Source organism: Lycorma delicatula, chromosome 6, assembly GCF_047948215.1.
Source record: "Lycorma delicatula isolate Av1 chromosome 6, ASM4794821v1, whole genome shotgun sequence".
Taxonomy (NCBI): domain Eukaryota; kingdom Metazoa; phylum Arthropoda; class Insecta; order Hemiptera; family Fulgoridae; genus Lycorma; species Lycorma delicatula.
The window spans coordinates 76788460-76806755 of NC_134460.1; the positions used below are offsets into that span (position 1 = coordinate 76788460).

General features: G+C 33.5%; 1 protein-coding gene across 1 annotated transcript in view; it reads right to left on the reverse strand.

Moving 5' to 3' along the window:
* Positions 1-10518, reverse strand: part of mRpL4 (mitochondrial ribosomal protein L4) — a 29698-nt gene extending 19180 nt beyond the window's left edge. The window contains exons 1-3 of the mRNA XM_075367919.1: positions 10079-10518; positions 6844-7073; positions 131-355 (exon numbers count right to left, since the gene is read on the reverse strand). Coding sequence (XP_075224034.1) covers positions 131-355; positions 6844-7073; positions 10079-10217 — 594 coding nt within the window. The 5' untranslated portion in view covers positions 10218-10518. The remainder of the gene's footprint in view (positions 1-130; positions 356-6843; positions 7074-10078) is intronic.
* Between the last annotated feature and the right edge of the window lie 7778 nt (positions 10519-18296).

Here is an 18296-nt window from a genome sequence, read left to right on the forward strand (position 1 = left end):
CATTAAAACATAATCACAGGTTTTGCAATATAGTAAATAATTGAAAAGGAAAATTTACATTAAAAAAAATAAACTGGCAAGTATTAAAATAAATTCTGTTTTAAGAAAATTCATAAAATAAATATATTACCTGAGCTAGTTTCACTGACAACATACTGGTAAGGCCAAGTATTCTAGTATAAAATGGTAACATGTAAAAGTGAACTGTAGGTGATCTAGGTCCATGTACACAACCACCTCCTTTAAATAAAGGTGAACGAATACTTCCATGACGTGCCCTACCAAGCCCTTTTTGAGGCCATGGTTTTCTTCCACCACCATGAACTTCAGATCTTACTTTACAGTGTGCAAAATCCTGAAAAAAAAAGTTTTATAAAATCTGTTTCTTTTTGATGTTTAATTTTATTATTTAAGTGTTTAAAATTTAATTAACATTTTTCAAAAACTAAATTTTAAGTTTAAAATATTCACCCCTAAATAGAATAATAATACATCTTCAAAATGTTTATAATTTTCTACTTTAGATGTTACCACATATAAACACTTATTATGTATGTAAAAGGAATTTATATATATATTTATTTTTATTTAAAGAAAACAACAGAATACACAGATATTTTAAAAATGAGGCTTGGTGTGATTCACACACAATGTAAAATTATTTATTCAGTAGTCCTAACCATATATATATATATATATATATATATGGCATATTCATGATGTACAGTAATACGTACATATTGCTGCCACGTTAACAAACAAGTAGGGTTATTGATGTCTAAGGCATAATTTAATGTTTATATTCTGGACACTAAATTACATCATTAATAAAAACTTTATTCCTCAAACTTTAAACACTGATTAAGTGTCTGTATTTTAAATTATGACTGAATCTTCCAATAATGACCAAATATAAAATTTACATGTAATCCACTAGGGTTAACAAGTAAGTAACCTGTGCGTCCAATGACAAATTTAGTTGAGACTAGAAAAGGTAGTTAGTTAGTTGTACAATAGAACTAAAAATAATAACAAAAATTTAAAAAAATATAATAAATATATCTTTCCCAATAACTACTGTGTATATATAATAAAATTTTATTTCACAGGACTTTTTTTATTGAACATTCAATTTAACCCATTTTTCAGTTTTTGTTTGATAGTAACTTTTTTATTAGACAGTGTTTTTATATTATTTGGCAGACTATTAAAAAGCCTAACTGCTACAATAAAACTGTTTTTTTCACTAACAGTTTTAGTAATTTCAGGCATCAATATATCTTTCTTTCTAGTCAAGCCATTAGAATTTTTGTATATGCCTTTGACATCAATATAATGGTTTACTAAAGCTTCTAAACTAAATAGTTGTACTAGATTTATCGCATAATCATCAAATGCAAATTTATTTTGAAAATAATCTTTTATATTCTATTCTTTAATCTTTGTAGGAGATCAAAATTATTTCTATAAGCACCATCCCAAGCAATCTTATAAATACACATATATATATATATATATATATATATATATCTTTTGGCTTGTTTTATATCCACATATGCTTGAATCTTGGTGCATGGGATGTGGAAATGTAATTTTGTAGCAGGTGAAAAATACCATGCCTGACTAAGATTTGAACTCGGGACCTCCAGTTGAAAGGCTAAGTTGCTAGCACTCGGGCCATATTTATTTTTATCCCATATTTTATAATACTATGAAAGAAAGCATAATAGATTATCAATAATGTCATGACTGGCAAAATAGTGGCAAATTTATAGAACTTAAAGAATAAGTATTTGGTTTTGCCAACTGCAAGATGGACCAGAAAATTTTATTTGGCAATAAAATGGTGCACCTCCTCATTGGCACAACTTTATTTGGGATTAGTTGTATGACATTTTCCCCAACTACTTGTATTGTTTGGCATGTACCTGACACAGCTTGAATGTAGTGGCATCCAAGATTCCTTATCAGATCCAATGTCATTTATTCCTTTGGGGTTTTATAAAGGATCTTGTCTCTGCTACCTACTCATCTACCTGATTTGAGGCACAGGATTGAAGCAGCTGTCACTTCTATTAGTCCAAACATGCTGATTAAAAGTGTGGGGCAAATTCTCCTATCAGTTGGATTGTGCCGCATGACAAAAGGAGTTCACACTGAACATTTGTTGAGAAAAACTACAAATGTTCAATGTGAACTCCTGTGATCAATGTGAAGAGTTACACTTTCATTTTATTTGTGATCATTAATATAAGTCAAAGTTAATAGATAATAAAAATCGCAAAATTCTTTTTTGTACACCTGTGTTCAAGAAAAAAATTAATGCAGCATATTTTTAAAAGAATTGGTACATGGACTTCAAAAAGTAATTAGTAAAATTTTTTGTCACAGATTTAGTGAAAAAGAAAAGAATTACAAAATGATTTCCTCTATTGTATAGACTGTGTAAAAATATATTTTTTTCCTCCAGAGACTTTATTGTATCTTAACCTTTTGTTCAGCACATTTGATCTAACAGGCACAGCACGACCATTTTGTCACCTCACTCCACCAGGCAGCATTGGCACCTGGCACCCCAAGTAGCTGCCTCTTTTGATGTGCTCTATGCAACCTTCCCACTAGGTTTAACTTTGACCTTTACTATGGGAAATTGTTCAGAGAAGCACATTACTTTGCAACTCATCACTTTTTTAAAGGTACATATTTTCAAATTACAATCACTTTAAGAATAAATAACTTAAGGGTTTTCAATAATTTTGCGAAAATACCTTGATTTTGATAGTCTAGCCTATACAGCACACTGTGCCTGAACATTTAATATTTTTTTTTGTTCCTTTCATTTATTACAGATTTTTTACAAATTTGTCTCATTGAATCTATAATTTGAACAATCCAACAGATGAAGAACTAATAGGTTTGTTAATGAATGATGACAATTATCAGTTGAATAAAGATTTTAGAGAGGAAAGCAACATTGCTTCAAAGGATGAGGTAGAAGAGCGCAATGATGATTCCAATACGAAAAGAAGCGTGAGACCTATGTAGACGATGATACTGCTACAGGTACCACTTTTTTTTAGGGAATAAATAAGTGGAATCAAAATCCACCTTGAAGAAGGATTCATAGGGAATTACAACTTGATTACTCGCTTATCTGCAGTCAAAGGAAGTACAAAGGCTGCTAAGAATGCTGTTGATTGTTGTTTCACTGAATTGTTTATTCACTGAAGAAATTAAGACATGATGTAAAGTATACCAACCAATACAAAGAACCCATCAGTGACAAATTTTCCAGAAAAAGGGACATCAAACCCATGAATGTAATTAAAATAAGTTTTTATTGAATAGCTGTATTTAGCAGTAGCATACAGAAGAAATTGGCAAAGTCTCAAGAAACATTGGGGGAAAGATGATGGCAGCATTAAAAAATTTGACTTTGTGATAAATATCAAATGGTTCGAGACACTGATTCGTTGTCTTCATTTTGACAACCATAGCACAAAAAAAGAAAGAAAACAATTAAATCGGTTTGCTCCAGTTTGTGAAGTTTTCTATAAATCTGCAAAACTGCCAGGAGAGTTACATTCCTGGGGAAAATTTAACAACAGATGAAATGCTTCCAGGTTGTCAAGGAAATCTCTTTTCAGTAGTACATACTGTGGCAACCAAACAAATATGGTACAAAATGATTTGCCCTCATTGACGCAAGAATGTGATAATATAAGAATTTTTTAACATATAATATGGAAATTTCAACAGAAGGGCCTTCCTTTATCAGCAACATAACAGCTGATATTTGGTTTACTGCAGTATCTCTAAATCTGGGGGTCATGAAATTAGCCTACAACTTTACATGTAAACAATACTGAAATCATCTTATGAGGGAAAAAAATCATTTATCATAAACAATTTACTTACATGTAAAAGAACACACGAGAAAATAACTTATACATAAGTACACATGCAAAGAAAATAAATTAATGAGATGGTTACATTTGTTTTTCATTTAAAATTCTCTCTATATGTCGACCTACGTTAAAAACACACAAAAGCAAATTGTTTTCAAGTGATAAAAGATTTCTATATTTAGTTTTTAGTGCAACCATAGACGAAAAAACCTTTTCACAGAGATAAAGATGTGGCAAAAGGGATAATATTTTCAATGCTTCTTTGACTAAATTTCCATATTCAGTTTGACAAGCAAGCCAAAACATATCTAAATCTTCAGATGTGAATTGCAGTCGAAATGTTTTATCGGCAGACATTGCAGTGAGCTGGTAGTGAATCTCAACTGGTAACTCAGCAGCAGGAATAATGTTTTCACTAAATGAATTCAGCACTCATCTCTTCAAGAAATCATTTTTATCTTTCGGGAAATACTCTGCAAACTGAATTTTTGGCTCATGCAAATGCATCTTTATACTATCCAAACTGTGGTAATAGTGTCTTCTTCTTCCAAATTTTTCTCAATATAATCAGAATTGAGTGGAAACATACCAAAATGTTTGCTTTGAAGGTGAATAATCCATAAATCAAGGTTCTTAATGAAAGCATGAACTTTGTGTCATTAATAAAATGCTTTTATCACATTCTTGTAAATTCATATTCATGTCATTTAAATGCAAAAATACATCAGCTAAGTAAGCCAACAGCAACATATACTCATTATTCTGTAAAAGCATTCAGAACGGCATTTGTTCCCTGGAAAAATATTATTAATTCACCTCACAATTCCAATAACCATGTTAACACTTTCCCCCTACAATAACCATCTGACTTCTGTATGAAAAGAAGTTTTCTCTTTTTGTCCATTTCATTGCAAAATTCAGCACATAGCTTATTCTGTAATGGTCAACTTTTAATAAAATTAACCATTTTTACAAAGAATTTGTTTGGGATTTTTGGCATATCTTTTATGCCAAGAGCATGTCTGTGAAGGAAGCAGTGCATCCATTATACCCTTGATATGAGTCGATCTATTAATTTTTTCAGATATCCACTGTTTCCTGTTACTGTCTTTACAGCATCACTAAATACTGTGATACAATTTGTCCAATCTATGATTATAGTTTTTAGGATCTTTATAAAAAACACTAAAAAGACATTGTCCTGTTGCATGACAGGTATTGATTTGCAAAACAACATATTTTCTTTTACTGAACTGTCCAATTGCATTCAAATCTCACAAAAACTAAGAAACATTGCCACATCTGTAGATTCAAGTTGAATACTAAAAAATTCACTTGAACTCAGTTGCTGAATTATTTGAATGAGAGCATCAGCAGCCACTTCATCAATTTATCTTGATACTGTGTCGTTGCAAGTGGAATTTTTTCAGTTCTTTTGATTCTTCCATGCCTATTAAATGCACTGACCACATCAATTACAGTAGGCAATTTGAGGTTTACAGTGACTGTATAGGGTTTGGACATCTTAGCTACTCTTAACGCTATGTGATAAGATGCTTCAAGAGTACTTTTATCACTACGGCTTGTTTTACAAATAGAAACTTGTTGATTTCTCACAGTAAAAAATTTTCTTTTGAAAAATTCCAAGGGTTTGCTTTTATGATCTGTATGTTGTTTTCAAGTGTCGAATTAATTTTGTTGGCTTCATGCTTTCATCAGAGAGGACTTGAATGCAAATAACAGAAGGCTTTCCATCCAGTGAGGTGAAACAGTAATTTAAATAACTGTCATTATACAGTTTTGTCTTTTTACCAATCGATTCAGTGGATATAGATGGCCCACTACATTTTTCACAAATTTATCCATTTTGTATAAGAATTTAATTGAAAAAAAAAAAACAGTTACAAACTCGACCACAAACTTATATAGAGGACCTTTTTCCTGTTTGGATGTTGCACTGGAATGTGAGGAGATGGATGTGGGGACAATGCCGATGTTTACAGTGGAGGAACTTAAGGCAGCCGTGCAGTGAGTTCCCTTAGAGAAGACACCTGGTTCCTGTGAAGTGGAGATGGCAGCGCCTTGTCTTGATATCAAAGCTGGGGAAGGATTTGGCGCTCTTGTAATCCTACTGTCTGTTAACAATGATTGATACATTGGTGAAGATATTCAACAGAATAATACAACAATGGCTCGCCTGCGCTGAGGAGGAGGCTGGGGAACTTCACGACAAAATTATGCATGATCGAGGAAAATTGTAGGCCAAGAAGAGGTCGTTGGTGGGTGTGGGGGTGGACAGGTGCGAGGCTGAAAGCTCAGGGGGTTCCCCGTATGTGTGGGGATCGCCTAGGTGGGATGAGGTTGTGGGCATGCCACTCCCACATCTGATAGTGACCCATGAAATAAATATGCTGTAGTGTTTGATTGCTTGTTTATGTGATTGGATGTGACTGATTGATGTGACGTGTATAGTGTAAGGTATGTATTTTGGAGTGATGATTGGATGTAGTAGAGTGTGTGGTGTGATCTTAGTGTAACTTGAGGTATCTTGTGGGTGTGTGAGGTCGGTGTCTGTTGACTGTGGTGTCTGAATGTGTGTGAGGGCATATTTCCCCTTCCTGAAGTAATGCATACCAGTTGTACCAGGAAGGGTGGGTAGCAAGAACTGAAGGTTTAGTCAGTAGTGCACAGGAACACATACGCATTTAATAACATCTTGTACAGCCTGTTAGTTAGCGAGCCCGATACTGCCTAAGCACCCATAAATGAAGAAAGTTCAAAAGGTCTTTTTTATGACTGAGATACATGTAAAACATATGTGATACAAGAATAATTTCAATAACAATTTCATAACTACAGAAAAGTTAACAAAGTAACAAATACACAACTCATATTTTTTTCTTCCTAAAATAAATACTTACAAGTTAATACTTACAACTTTTTTATATTTAGTTTGCCACCTAACATTTTCATAAATAACATCAGTATGTGGCATTTCACCAAAAATTTTTGGATGTAAATCAATTATTCCCAACTTTTTTTCTTGAAGAGTATCAAAATTTTCAACCCATGCTTGCCGGGATCTCTCAAACTTAGGTAAAAAGTTCAAGTTACGATGAGTTATTAAAGGTACTGCTTTTTCTGGTAAAACATGATCTGATGATTCTGAAAAAAAAATGGTAATGAAAAACTCATTGACTGAAAACAAAGCAATACATGTTTTATAAAATATCCTGTATGCTAGTCTTTTGCATGCTACTGTAATTAAAAAATGTTAAATAATACTTGAGGTTCTTCCGTGGCAAGAATTAATATTCAGTTTAAAATATGGTCTTTCAGCAATTCAACATTTGTTTAATGATGATAATATATATATATATATATATATATATATACAAATAGGCTAATTTGAGTATCAAGGTCTGGCAGATAAATAAAGGGGTCTGATAAAATATTTTAAATATTCAACTAAATTCAGTTATCTACTCTAGATATCAGAATGTAATTTCATTGTTATAAATAATGAGGGGAAAATATAAAATCTATGTTGGCAATACCAATGCAAAATTTGGACTAACATTTTGCAATTTGATGGCAATATGGCATCAGCATAAAATGCCATAGTGTCTTATGGTATACATAATTTACTTCTGTTATTATGTTTGATGTAAGTTTGGATAAAGGTACGATACATCTCCAACATATCACTTTATAACTACTTACAGTTCCAAAAAATTAATGAAACAAATAGTTTCAGGAATTATAACATTAGCAAATGTTACATTTCTTGGAAGATCACATGCTAGTGAAAAAGGCAGATTATATTCGATATTCTTGTATTACAAGCCTGAAAACATCTCCTGATTTAAAGCTCTTAAATCACTGTACAAGATATTATATGAAAGAGATTACAAAAGTAAAAACATCAACTGACAAAGTTAATCTGGACGACTGACCCAAATGTAGTTTTAAAATTTCAGGCAATATCAAATGTATTATTTAAATAGTATGCCATCTACAGTACTGCAATGAAGGTGGTAAGCTTTATAAAGCTCTCAACCACATTTCCCCAAGTAATTATTGAAGATTTAACACTCCAATCTCAGTTATAAAGAATAAAGAAAAAACTAAACAAACAATTTTACAAGCACACAATTACTACTCTTATAATATTAACAAGCTCAATGCTAAAAAACAATCAAATTAAACTTATTACAAGCAAATCTTAATAGATACTAAAAATTAATTTTTTATTGGTTATCTGAAAAGTATGAATGTTAAATTTATAATTCATATAATCAAATTGTTTAATATCATATACATTATAAATAAAACATTTATAACAAAAGGAAATGTTAAGTATGATATTTGCATAAAAGAATTAAAGAAAGCTGTAGGAGAAACTTAATTAGAGCCAAAAAAGAGTATTCTTAGGATCGGAAAAACACATGATCTTAATGTTGGAAAGCAGGTTTGGACAACAGACAACCCTTGAAAGGTCAAAGTCTGTGCCATTTTATCAGTATGCTAGTGAATTAGCTATCAGTTTTGTGAGTTATAAAGACCTGTTCAGATGCTAATCAGTTCTGTGGAGAGAGGTTGGGGTTAAGGTTAGAATTATTTAAGGTTAAAAGTTTTAAGGAAAGGGGAATAAACCATAAATTAACTTTAATAATTGTCAGTCAGCCATTAAATATGCCTGATGGTGTTCTTCATAAGCTGATTATCTGTACCCTTAACTAACAGCATGGAACCTGTCATGCAGTCTCTTTCTCTGTAGTTGCTATATTTCCATTTAAACATAAATTCAGCCAAGTGTCCTATGAGATGGTGTTAAGTGTTGCCATATCTTGATAATTTATCGCTAACCTCTCACTAGAAAAGTCTAACCTTAACTATAACCTCAACTCTACTCTCTCCACAGAACGGATTAGCATCTGAACAAGTTTCGATAACTCACAAAAATGATAGCTAATTGACTAGAATAACTTGGCAACCCCAACCTGCTTTCTGACATTTAGGTTTTGTGTTTTCCTGATTGTAAGCATATCTACTATGGTACATTAAAATATGAAAAAATTGAGGCTAATCAAGTAATTGCTTAGAATTTTCCAGTAATTTAATCAATTCTTTTTTGAAGATTTTAATACAAAAATATTTGACTATATTATTGGTACGCATTAAAAAAAGCAAAAACTTCAGCATATACATTAAAAAAAATAATAACTGTTAAACAGAAACATATTCAGTAGAGTAGAGGGGTTTTAATTTTAAATTAATTGCTTGTTTATCTTGTAATTATTAAAAATTATATTAGTAATTTATTAAAAATAGCAATGTATGCATAATGTGGCACTTTCTTGTGGGTTGAAGGAATAGTTTACCCATAAGTATTTTGTGAAGAAATATTTTCCACTGAACTATATGAACATTATTAACATCAAAAAATTATTAACGTTTTTCAGTTACTACATATAACAAATTATGTTCAAAGAGGATTGATTCATCAGCAATTTTGTTCATAAAAACAAATTTCTGCTCTAAATAAAGAAACTGCTTCTAAGAAGTTAAAAGATTATTTACCTTAAAAGAAGATATGTGTTATTGTATTTGGTAGAATTATTTCAGTTTCAATAAATTTAAAGAGAAGTTTTGGTTAGGTATATTCTTTCCAAACAGAAAACTTCATAAGTACTGCAAAAATCAGTAGGATGAATAAAATGACTTTTTTCATAAATGTACATCTAAGCAAATATATTTTTTTTTTTAAATCTAATTTGTCTTTTCGGTTATTTTACAATCATGTCTCCTTAAAGTACTATATACTGTAACAACTAATGTTTCAGTAGGCTATTATATTAACAATTATGAGATTATAAAGTAACCGTTTATTTTATTTTGTGTTCTTAAATATAACAAACAGAAAGGTTCAATTCGAGAACTTAATCATAAGATTAGGAAGCATACTAATGGGAATACAAAATTTCCATCACAAGTAAAAACTAATAACAGCTTTTATCATAATCGTATGTACTAATTGATGGTACACAAAACTCAATTTTAACAAAAAAAATTAATTTCATTTATCAATTTCTGATAAAAAGAAAGCAATAAAAAATGTATCGGTTTTATGAAATTCGTATTTGTAACTTATCTAATTCTAAACTTACTCGAAACATCTTTCGTGTAATCTGTAATAACAGAATCGCCCACTGCAGTACTGCGACATCTGATCCCTGGGTATCTACAAAGTACAAATTCACATCTTGAGAGTAAACTGTTTAGTTTAACAAACCGCATTCTAAACATCTTAAAACTGCACACTAAATCACGGTACAAATAACCAACCAGTAAAGTACAAATTAAATTAATATTGAAAACATAACCTCTACTTAAAAGTAGCTGTAGCTTCTGAACAAGGTTAACGAAAAAACATAACTTTAGACAACAACCACCAACATTAACAAATTGGTATTAAACGTACAAGCTGCATAGCATACTATTATTTATATGCAAAACCTGATAGAACTCAAATATCAAATTACCACAACCACTATTAAATTCGGAAATTGAAATTAGAGTAAAAATTTCACAGCGTAGATGACCAAGGTTACCAATGGGAAACCTCAAAAAGTCCCATCTGGATCTCATCAAAATACCGAAATTTTTGAAATGAAATGAAAATTCCCGATTTATCCACTTAACGTTTTTTATTCCACGATGAAATTAAATTACATGTATAAATTAGTTTAAATATTTTTTTCAATCAAGTGATTCATTGATTAATAACATAAGTAAATATAGAATACTGAATTGAGTTTATCAACAATACTAACAAAATACATAGGAACGTAAATAATAAATTAATAATTTCAAAAAAAATCTCAAAAATCAAATTACAAAGAATAAAATTGTTTTGTACATAATGGCTTAATTTTTTTTCAAAAAACTAATCTATAAGTAATTATTCAAAGTTGAGGGGCCCCGAAAGATACGAACTCAGAAATGTGTTATCCAAACGATGGAAAAATTTTGCACGAGTTTTTCACCAAGAGGAGTTTAAAATTACATTCAAATACATCGCTCGAGGTCCTTTATGAAATAGTTAGAAAGATCAACAACGTTATACTAAATCATATAAAAAACTTAAAAATTGAATTATGATTAACAAAAAGCATTGGTCAATGAACTGGCAATAATCTTCACTTGTTATTGAGGCTTTTCATGTATGCATTGCATACATACATCTCAAGACATTGATATCAAACCATCTTTTAATCCTTCTTTAGTACGGATTACGGTAACAAGAGTTTCATTGTTTAAGCGAATTCTCTCTTTGCTTTTAATTAAATTCAGACAACTAAAAATTCTTTCAACGCATGCATTTGAAAATGGCAGCAGTAAAAGAAACTAAACAACTTTTACTACATTTGGAAAAAGAGGATTTCCTCCAGTTTTTTTGTTGTGCGAATATATTTTCCAAAAATTGTCCACTTCGTCTGTTTTATCAAGACCATACATAATCTCCGAAATTTAAAAAACATAATTTTCTCCATTCCTGTTCTGATCTTTCTACGGATACATGTTGTTTTAATATTGGGAATTTAGCAAAAATCTTGATAAGGGAAGGAAATTTGACTTGTACAACCTTTTTTTCTCTATTTAGCCTTCGGAACCACCGTCAGAGATTGCTTCAGAGGATGATATGTATGATTGTTAATGAAGTGTATTCTTGTACAGTCTCAGGTCGACCATTTCTGAGATGTGTGGTTAATTGAAACCCAACCACCAAAAAACATCGGGATCCATGATCTAGTATTTAAATCCGTATAAAAGTAACTGCCATTACTAGGATTTGAACCTTAGAATTCTTGACTTCGAAACAGCTGATTTGCGAAGACATGTTCGCCCCTAGACCAACCCGGTGGTTTGATTTGTACAGCCTGGAATGGATTAATTATTAAAATTAAATCGAAAATTGGAACGTAAATTTAGAAGTAATCTCATGGATGAATTTGATGTTAAATGAATTATAAGAAAAAAATTTCGGATCTCATTTTGTTGAATATTTGTTCTTTTTTAATTTGATTAATTGAACCGGAAGCACTGATTCTGAGGTAAATATTCTCGTAACAGCAGTACAGTGCTGGAATAATTTTTTTTTGCCCTGAGCCTTTGTTTTTTTACATAAGATGGTTGCATTATATTTGTACTTAATGTTTTTAAAAGTCGGTTTACTATTGGTTTCAGTTTATATAAAAAGGGAGAAGTTTTGAAATAATAAATTAAAATCACATAGTATATCCAAGATATGCGACATAAACTCCAAATAAACGTATGTGAATTTATTGTTCATGTTTATCAACATCTCATCTGCCGTTTTACATAGGTCTTCAAAAAAGATATTCTCTTAAAACTTCATATTGTTCCACAATTCGGTGGACATATGCTTTGAGTGATAGCAATCGTGTATTAGAAGGGAGCAGTTTTTTCGAATCTCAACTAGAAAAAGAACCTGAAAATTAAGTTATTTTTTTGCCCGTTGACGACTACGACTAAAGTAAGATCTAAGAAATCTTAACAAATATTCTAATTAACGTGGTAATTTTAAACATACTTTGGATGCATATAGATGAATCATATGACAGCTGCATTTGACACAAATAATTTCAGGACACGTTTGTTTCAATAAAGAAAAGACTGAATTATGCTCTCCAATCATAACGCTTGTGGTATCATGAAAATTCAATCAAATTTGCCTGAGGAATTTTGACGTGAAACGTCTTTAACATCACACCGAAACATACGAGTACTAGAACGGAAATTTGTTATGTAACAAAAATGTCTATATCGTCCTGCCTTAATAACTCCCTAACTATTAGCTTCAGAGACGTAAATGCGGTATCATTTATAACTTACATGGTCAGCTCGCCGATACGACTTTGGATTTGCGTCACTGGGGAGCGGGTAGGCGAGGAGGGGGTACAGCGCAGATCGGCCAAAACTGGCGCTCTCGCTCACTTCCATTCAGTGTAGCTCAAGACTTAGACATGATAGCGCGGTGATTTGTGTGTTTGTATGTTTGTGTTTAGAGTTTGTCAAGATAGATCGATTTAAGTAATAATAAGTATATTTTTGACAATATTTATGTTTAAAAAATTTAAGTAAACATGTAAAAAAATATAGAAATTCAATATGTCAGCCTCAGGCTGCACAAAAGCCAGCCGGAAATATAAATTATGCATATCGTTGGAAAGGGGTGGTTATGGATCACGCACATCAACCCCGATGTGCGGTGCCGAGCGAGCGAGACTGTTTCGGGAGCGTCGCAAAGCTGCCACGGCGCGCTCAGTGAACGACGCCGAAAGCGCGAGCCCCTCTACCGCTGTTGTATCCGAACTATTGGACATAACGAGTGAAGTTAACACCCATACATCTGTCGAAGATGTCCCCAGGGTGATGAATATCAATATCAGTCAAACTGATGCGATGCAGGACCATTGGTGCACAGCGGACAAACGCTTCAAAACGGTATTTGAAAACAATCCATTTGGTCTATCTTGCAGGGTTTGCGATCGACTTTGGTTCGACAGTGATTTAAAGCAGGCGAAAGCTCGCAACGTTCCTCTTCTTCAGACTAAAATGACGAGAATCAATCAATGAAAAAGATATGTCCTTCACTGCCGCAAGTCCTGCATGTTTTATTTCAGTGATTTGAGTATTTTTTGACTGATCTGATATTTTAAAAAATTCTGAAGTAGAAAGTTGGAAACACATTTGATCATTTTTTTTAGTGCTTTGTTGAACCTTGGTATTCTAATAAATCATTCTTATGAGGATTAATATGGTATTACAAATTTTACAGAATCCTAAGACTTGATTTTTAGATGTAGTCTTTGAGAACCAGTCTTTGAATTCAGGCATTGCCAACCATTTATCTAAGAATTCAGATTTTTTTATTGCCTTTTGGTTTTTCTGTAATTTCACTTGATTATGATTTGTGTGGCAACAAGAATCAGTTTCCTGATTTGAAATTTCAGTTTCATTTTTGAATGTATCTTGTGGATATTATCTTTCTGCAGTTGCGGTATTTTCATGTCCTGTAGTAGTGCTTGCATTTGATTCTGATTTCTGTAATGAACAAAGTAATAGAACATATATAATAATAGATCAGGGTAATTCATAATAGCGAAATAAGATATGCGACAGGCGTTTTCCGCACAAGTCCGGCGACTAGTCTAATGTCCGAAGCCGGAATAATGCTACTACATTATAGAAGAGAGATCCTTTTGCTAAGATATGCAGCAAACATATGAACTTTTCCTGCTCATATAAATAACAAACTTTTTAACAGCCATCCTTTGGCTGCATTATATGAATATCGTGCTACCTATTCCAGACCAGCCGGAATTAGGTACCACGAATTAACAAGAAAACACAAAATTGCTATTCCAGAGGCATTAGCAATTTATACGAGAGAAATACCGTCATTGCTTTTGCCAGCGGTAAATACAAGGTTGGATCTCTCTCAGAAACAAATAAAAAAGAAGCCAGCAATGATCATCCAACAGAAATTTTTATCAACCTTCAGTAGTTACGAAGAACATATTAGAATATATACTGACGGTTCTAAAACCGAACATGCTGTTGGATTATCCATACATATAAATGGAGAAGCCCACTTTTGGAAACTGCCAGATATGGCCAGTCCACACAGTGGTCTATATGGCAGAACTTACTGCCATACAGCAAGCTCTTCGGTACACAGAACACTATTGCGAAGAGAGAGTGCTAATATGTTCCGATTCTCTAACCGCACTTGTAACAATTCGGAACAACAACATTAAGGATGTCCTAATTGCAAACATCCTGTCCATTTTGTACGTTCTAAATCAACTAGGAGAGCGATGCGTATTTGTATGGACTCCAGGGCATGCTGGTATTGCAGGTAATGAAAGCGCAGACGAAGCTGCCAGAAAAGCAACAGTCTGCGATGTTTTGGATGCAATTCCTATAAGGGTGGCAGATGCTAAAAACTGTCTAACTAACATAATAACAAACAAGTAGAATACTGATTGGAGGAGGTTAAATACAGAATTAAACTCAGTCAAAACTTCTCCGTATAAATGGTAAAGCGACGTGAAGTTGACTCGCCGAGAACAAGTGGCTGTGACCAGACTTAGAATCGGTCACACGCGAATAACAAATTCATATTAGTTAACGAGCGAAGAGAGACCAATGTGCGGTGTTTGTAATAAAACACTTCCAATTAAGCATCTAATGGAAGAGTGTACCATATATGAGGACCTCAAAAAGAGGTTCCGGCTAAGAAATGATATTGCTGCTGATTTGGAAAATGAAAATGAAGAAAAAATAGTTGCTTATTTACACGCCAATGGACTTCTTAAAAGTCTGTAAAAGTGAAAAATTTAAAGCTGTGTTAAAAAAATTCTAAGGGGTAGTTTTTATACATATAAGGGAGTCTCGAAGCGTGGCACGTGTAGTGACGGGAGGTAGTCCTCTTGCCTAGGCCGCCCTGGCTCGCCTGCATGCAAGAGCAGGGAATCGGGAATGGTACGGAAATAGGGGTATGGCGCCAGGAAATGACGTTATCCAAGATGGCGGTGGTCGGCCATCTTGGATTGTGACGTCATTGGCGACCGTAGCCCGTCAGTGTTGCAAACTTGATTTATTTTGTGTTGGCATTGTTATATATTGAAGTAATATTTCAAAGGTTAGTAACACTGTTGTGTGGCGGTTGGTTTGAATTAAATAAATAAATAATATTTAAAATGAAAAAAAATTCGGTTGGCTAGAGGATTCGAAGCCGGTCATGACGGGACGCGACCGACTGACGCCTTAAACCAAGCGGCTGCGGTGACTCCCTGATGTAATGAGTGAAAAATGTTCTACATAAGCTGGGAATTTTAACGTCACATCAGTCTTACACACACACGCGCGCGCGCGCACACACACATACATATATATATACACAGAAGTGAATAAAAAAAAACATTTAGACGTACCTCGAGGATGATCCTGGTCGTCCAGGCAATGGCGTCGGGAGGCGTTACCGCGAAGGAGAGAGGTTCTCGTCATAGATCGTGCACCGGGAGGCGGTGGCGGCGGTGTCTGCTGCGCGTGTGTTTGCGTGCGTGCGTCAGCGGAGTGACGCAGGGTGTTTACCGTGCGAGAAGCGGCGCTCGACTGAAGAAATGTGGGACCGACGTGGTCTAAAGTTGTCCGGTTGACCAATCACAGCGTTGGAATTCGAATCGGCGCATGCGCACTAGCCGTTAGTGCGTACGTGCGAACTGGATCGTCGTTTCTAATAAGCGGGGATGCAATAAAGAAATGTTTTGATAATTATAGAGTCACTAATACAAAAGTGTCTTGAGTTGTTGTAACCGGTTAAATCCGGTTGTGTTTGTATACAAGTGAAAAATTTGTGTGATTTCATCATTTGCAATCTGTTATTGAAAGTGAATACATCGATCGCAGAGAGATAATTATATTTTCATCTTGATTAGCAAGGTAAGTTTTGCTTTAATTAAATTTAAAAAAAATACAATTAAAAGAATACGATATAAATGAAAAAAAAAAAATACTAATGGGACAGTATGGTATTATCAAATAACCTTCAATCAAATCAAATAAATTATTTAATTAAATTTAAAAAAAAAACAATAAAAAATACTTTATAAATTAAAAAAAAAAAATAAATACTATAAAAAATACTTTTAAACAAATAAAATAAATAATATATATAATGAAAAAAAATGTCTTCTTATTCTGTTACTCACTGAAACACACAAAAAAACAATGTTACGATATATGTTATTTTAATTTGTTTCAGATATTACAAAAAAATTGAAATGGTATCACCGGTAGTTATCCATGTAATAAATAACAACGTCATCCGTCTTCGATGGGACCTGTCTGACTTTGAGGAATTATACCTTGATTCAACCCTTTTGCGGTATCAGACCAACATCCTGAATCGTTTGAAGGAAGAAGGCAGACGCTTTGATGGCAACATAAAATGGTAATTAAAAAACGTTAATATTTTTTTGTAAATGTACTGTTTTTATCTTTAAAAAAAGTAGTCAATATGTACTAAAATTATTCTGTTTGTACAGGTACGTTGCTGTAAATGTTGAGTTAATGAAACAGACACATCTCAAAGACGGAGTAGAAACAACATTCACCAATTTGTACTTGCATGGAAAAACTAGAACGGTGATAAATTTGGACGATAACACCGACGTTGTTGATGAATCGTGGATATAATCTGTGGAGAAGATTATAGACACTAACCAAATTCATCAACAATGGCAGCGGGTGGGTAATGAGTAAAATAATTTATATTGATTTAAACATTATCCGTTTCCGTCCGCTGCACGGTACCTCAAGTTCATTTTTAAAAACACCTAAAAAACTTGTAAAAAGAGAGGCAATAATTAATGTAAAAAATCCGCATGATGAAAAATGTTTCCAATGGTCCGTACTAACATACCTGCATGACCAACCAGGTCGTCACTATCGTCAGAGTTGGTATGCACGCTTTGAACATAAAATTAACAAGAACGGGATATCACATCCAGTAATGGTAAAAGACATTGATCGCTTCGAGGTGTTGAACCCCACAATAAGCATTAATGTCTACGGCTATGAGGAAGATAACGATCGCGTGTACCCGGTGCGTGTTACCGAAAACCGCGATTGTACCCACTGCATACACCTATTGCTGCTTGCAGGGGAGACAAGAGATAAATTCCATTATTGCCTTATAAATACCAAACCTGGTATGAACGGGCTATCTCCTCTCCTTTCGGGTCTAACAAAGAGTCGATGCAGCAGTCAATATTGTCCGTATTGTCTGCACCGTTTCAGTTCATCAGACCCACTTGTCGCTACACAAAACTTAAACCCACATTTGATCGAGTGTAAGCGACACGGTGCAGAAAGGATAAGAGTACCCGATCCCGCTAAAGAAAAGGAATGTGTGATGAAGTTTAGGGACTACTCGTCCACACTATGCGTTCCGTAAACGGTGTATGCAGACTTTGAATCATTTGTACATCCGATGGACACTGCCACCCCTAAACCAAACACTAGTTTTACCGATAAGGTAGCCCATCATCTTCCGTCCGGTTACGCCTATGTAATCGTCAACGAGGAAGGGGAGATTTGTGAAGGTCCTGTAGTCTACCGAGCGAGAACCGATGGTGAATATATCGTTGAAAAGATGCTGGATTAATTGCTCGGTCACGCCGATAGATTGCACAAAATTATGATTACCGAAAAACCGATGGTGATGACTCCCGAAGACACTGAAACATTTCAAAGGGCTACCGAGTGTTTTCTTTGTCATTGTGAGTTGACCGA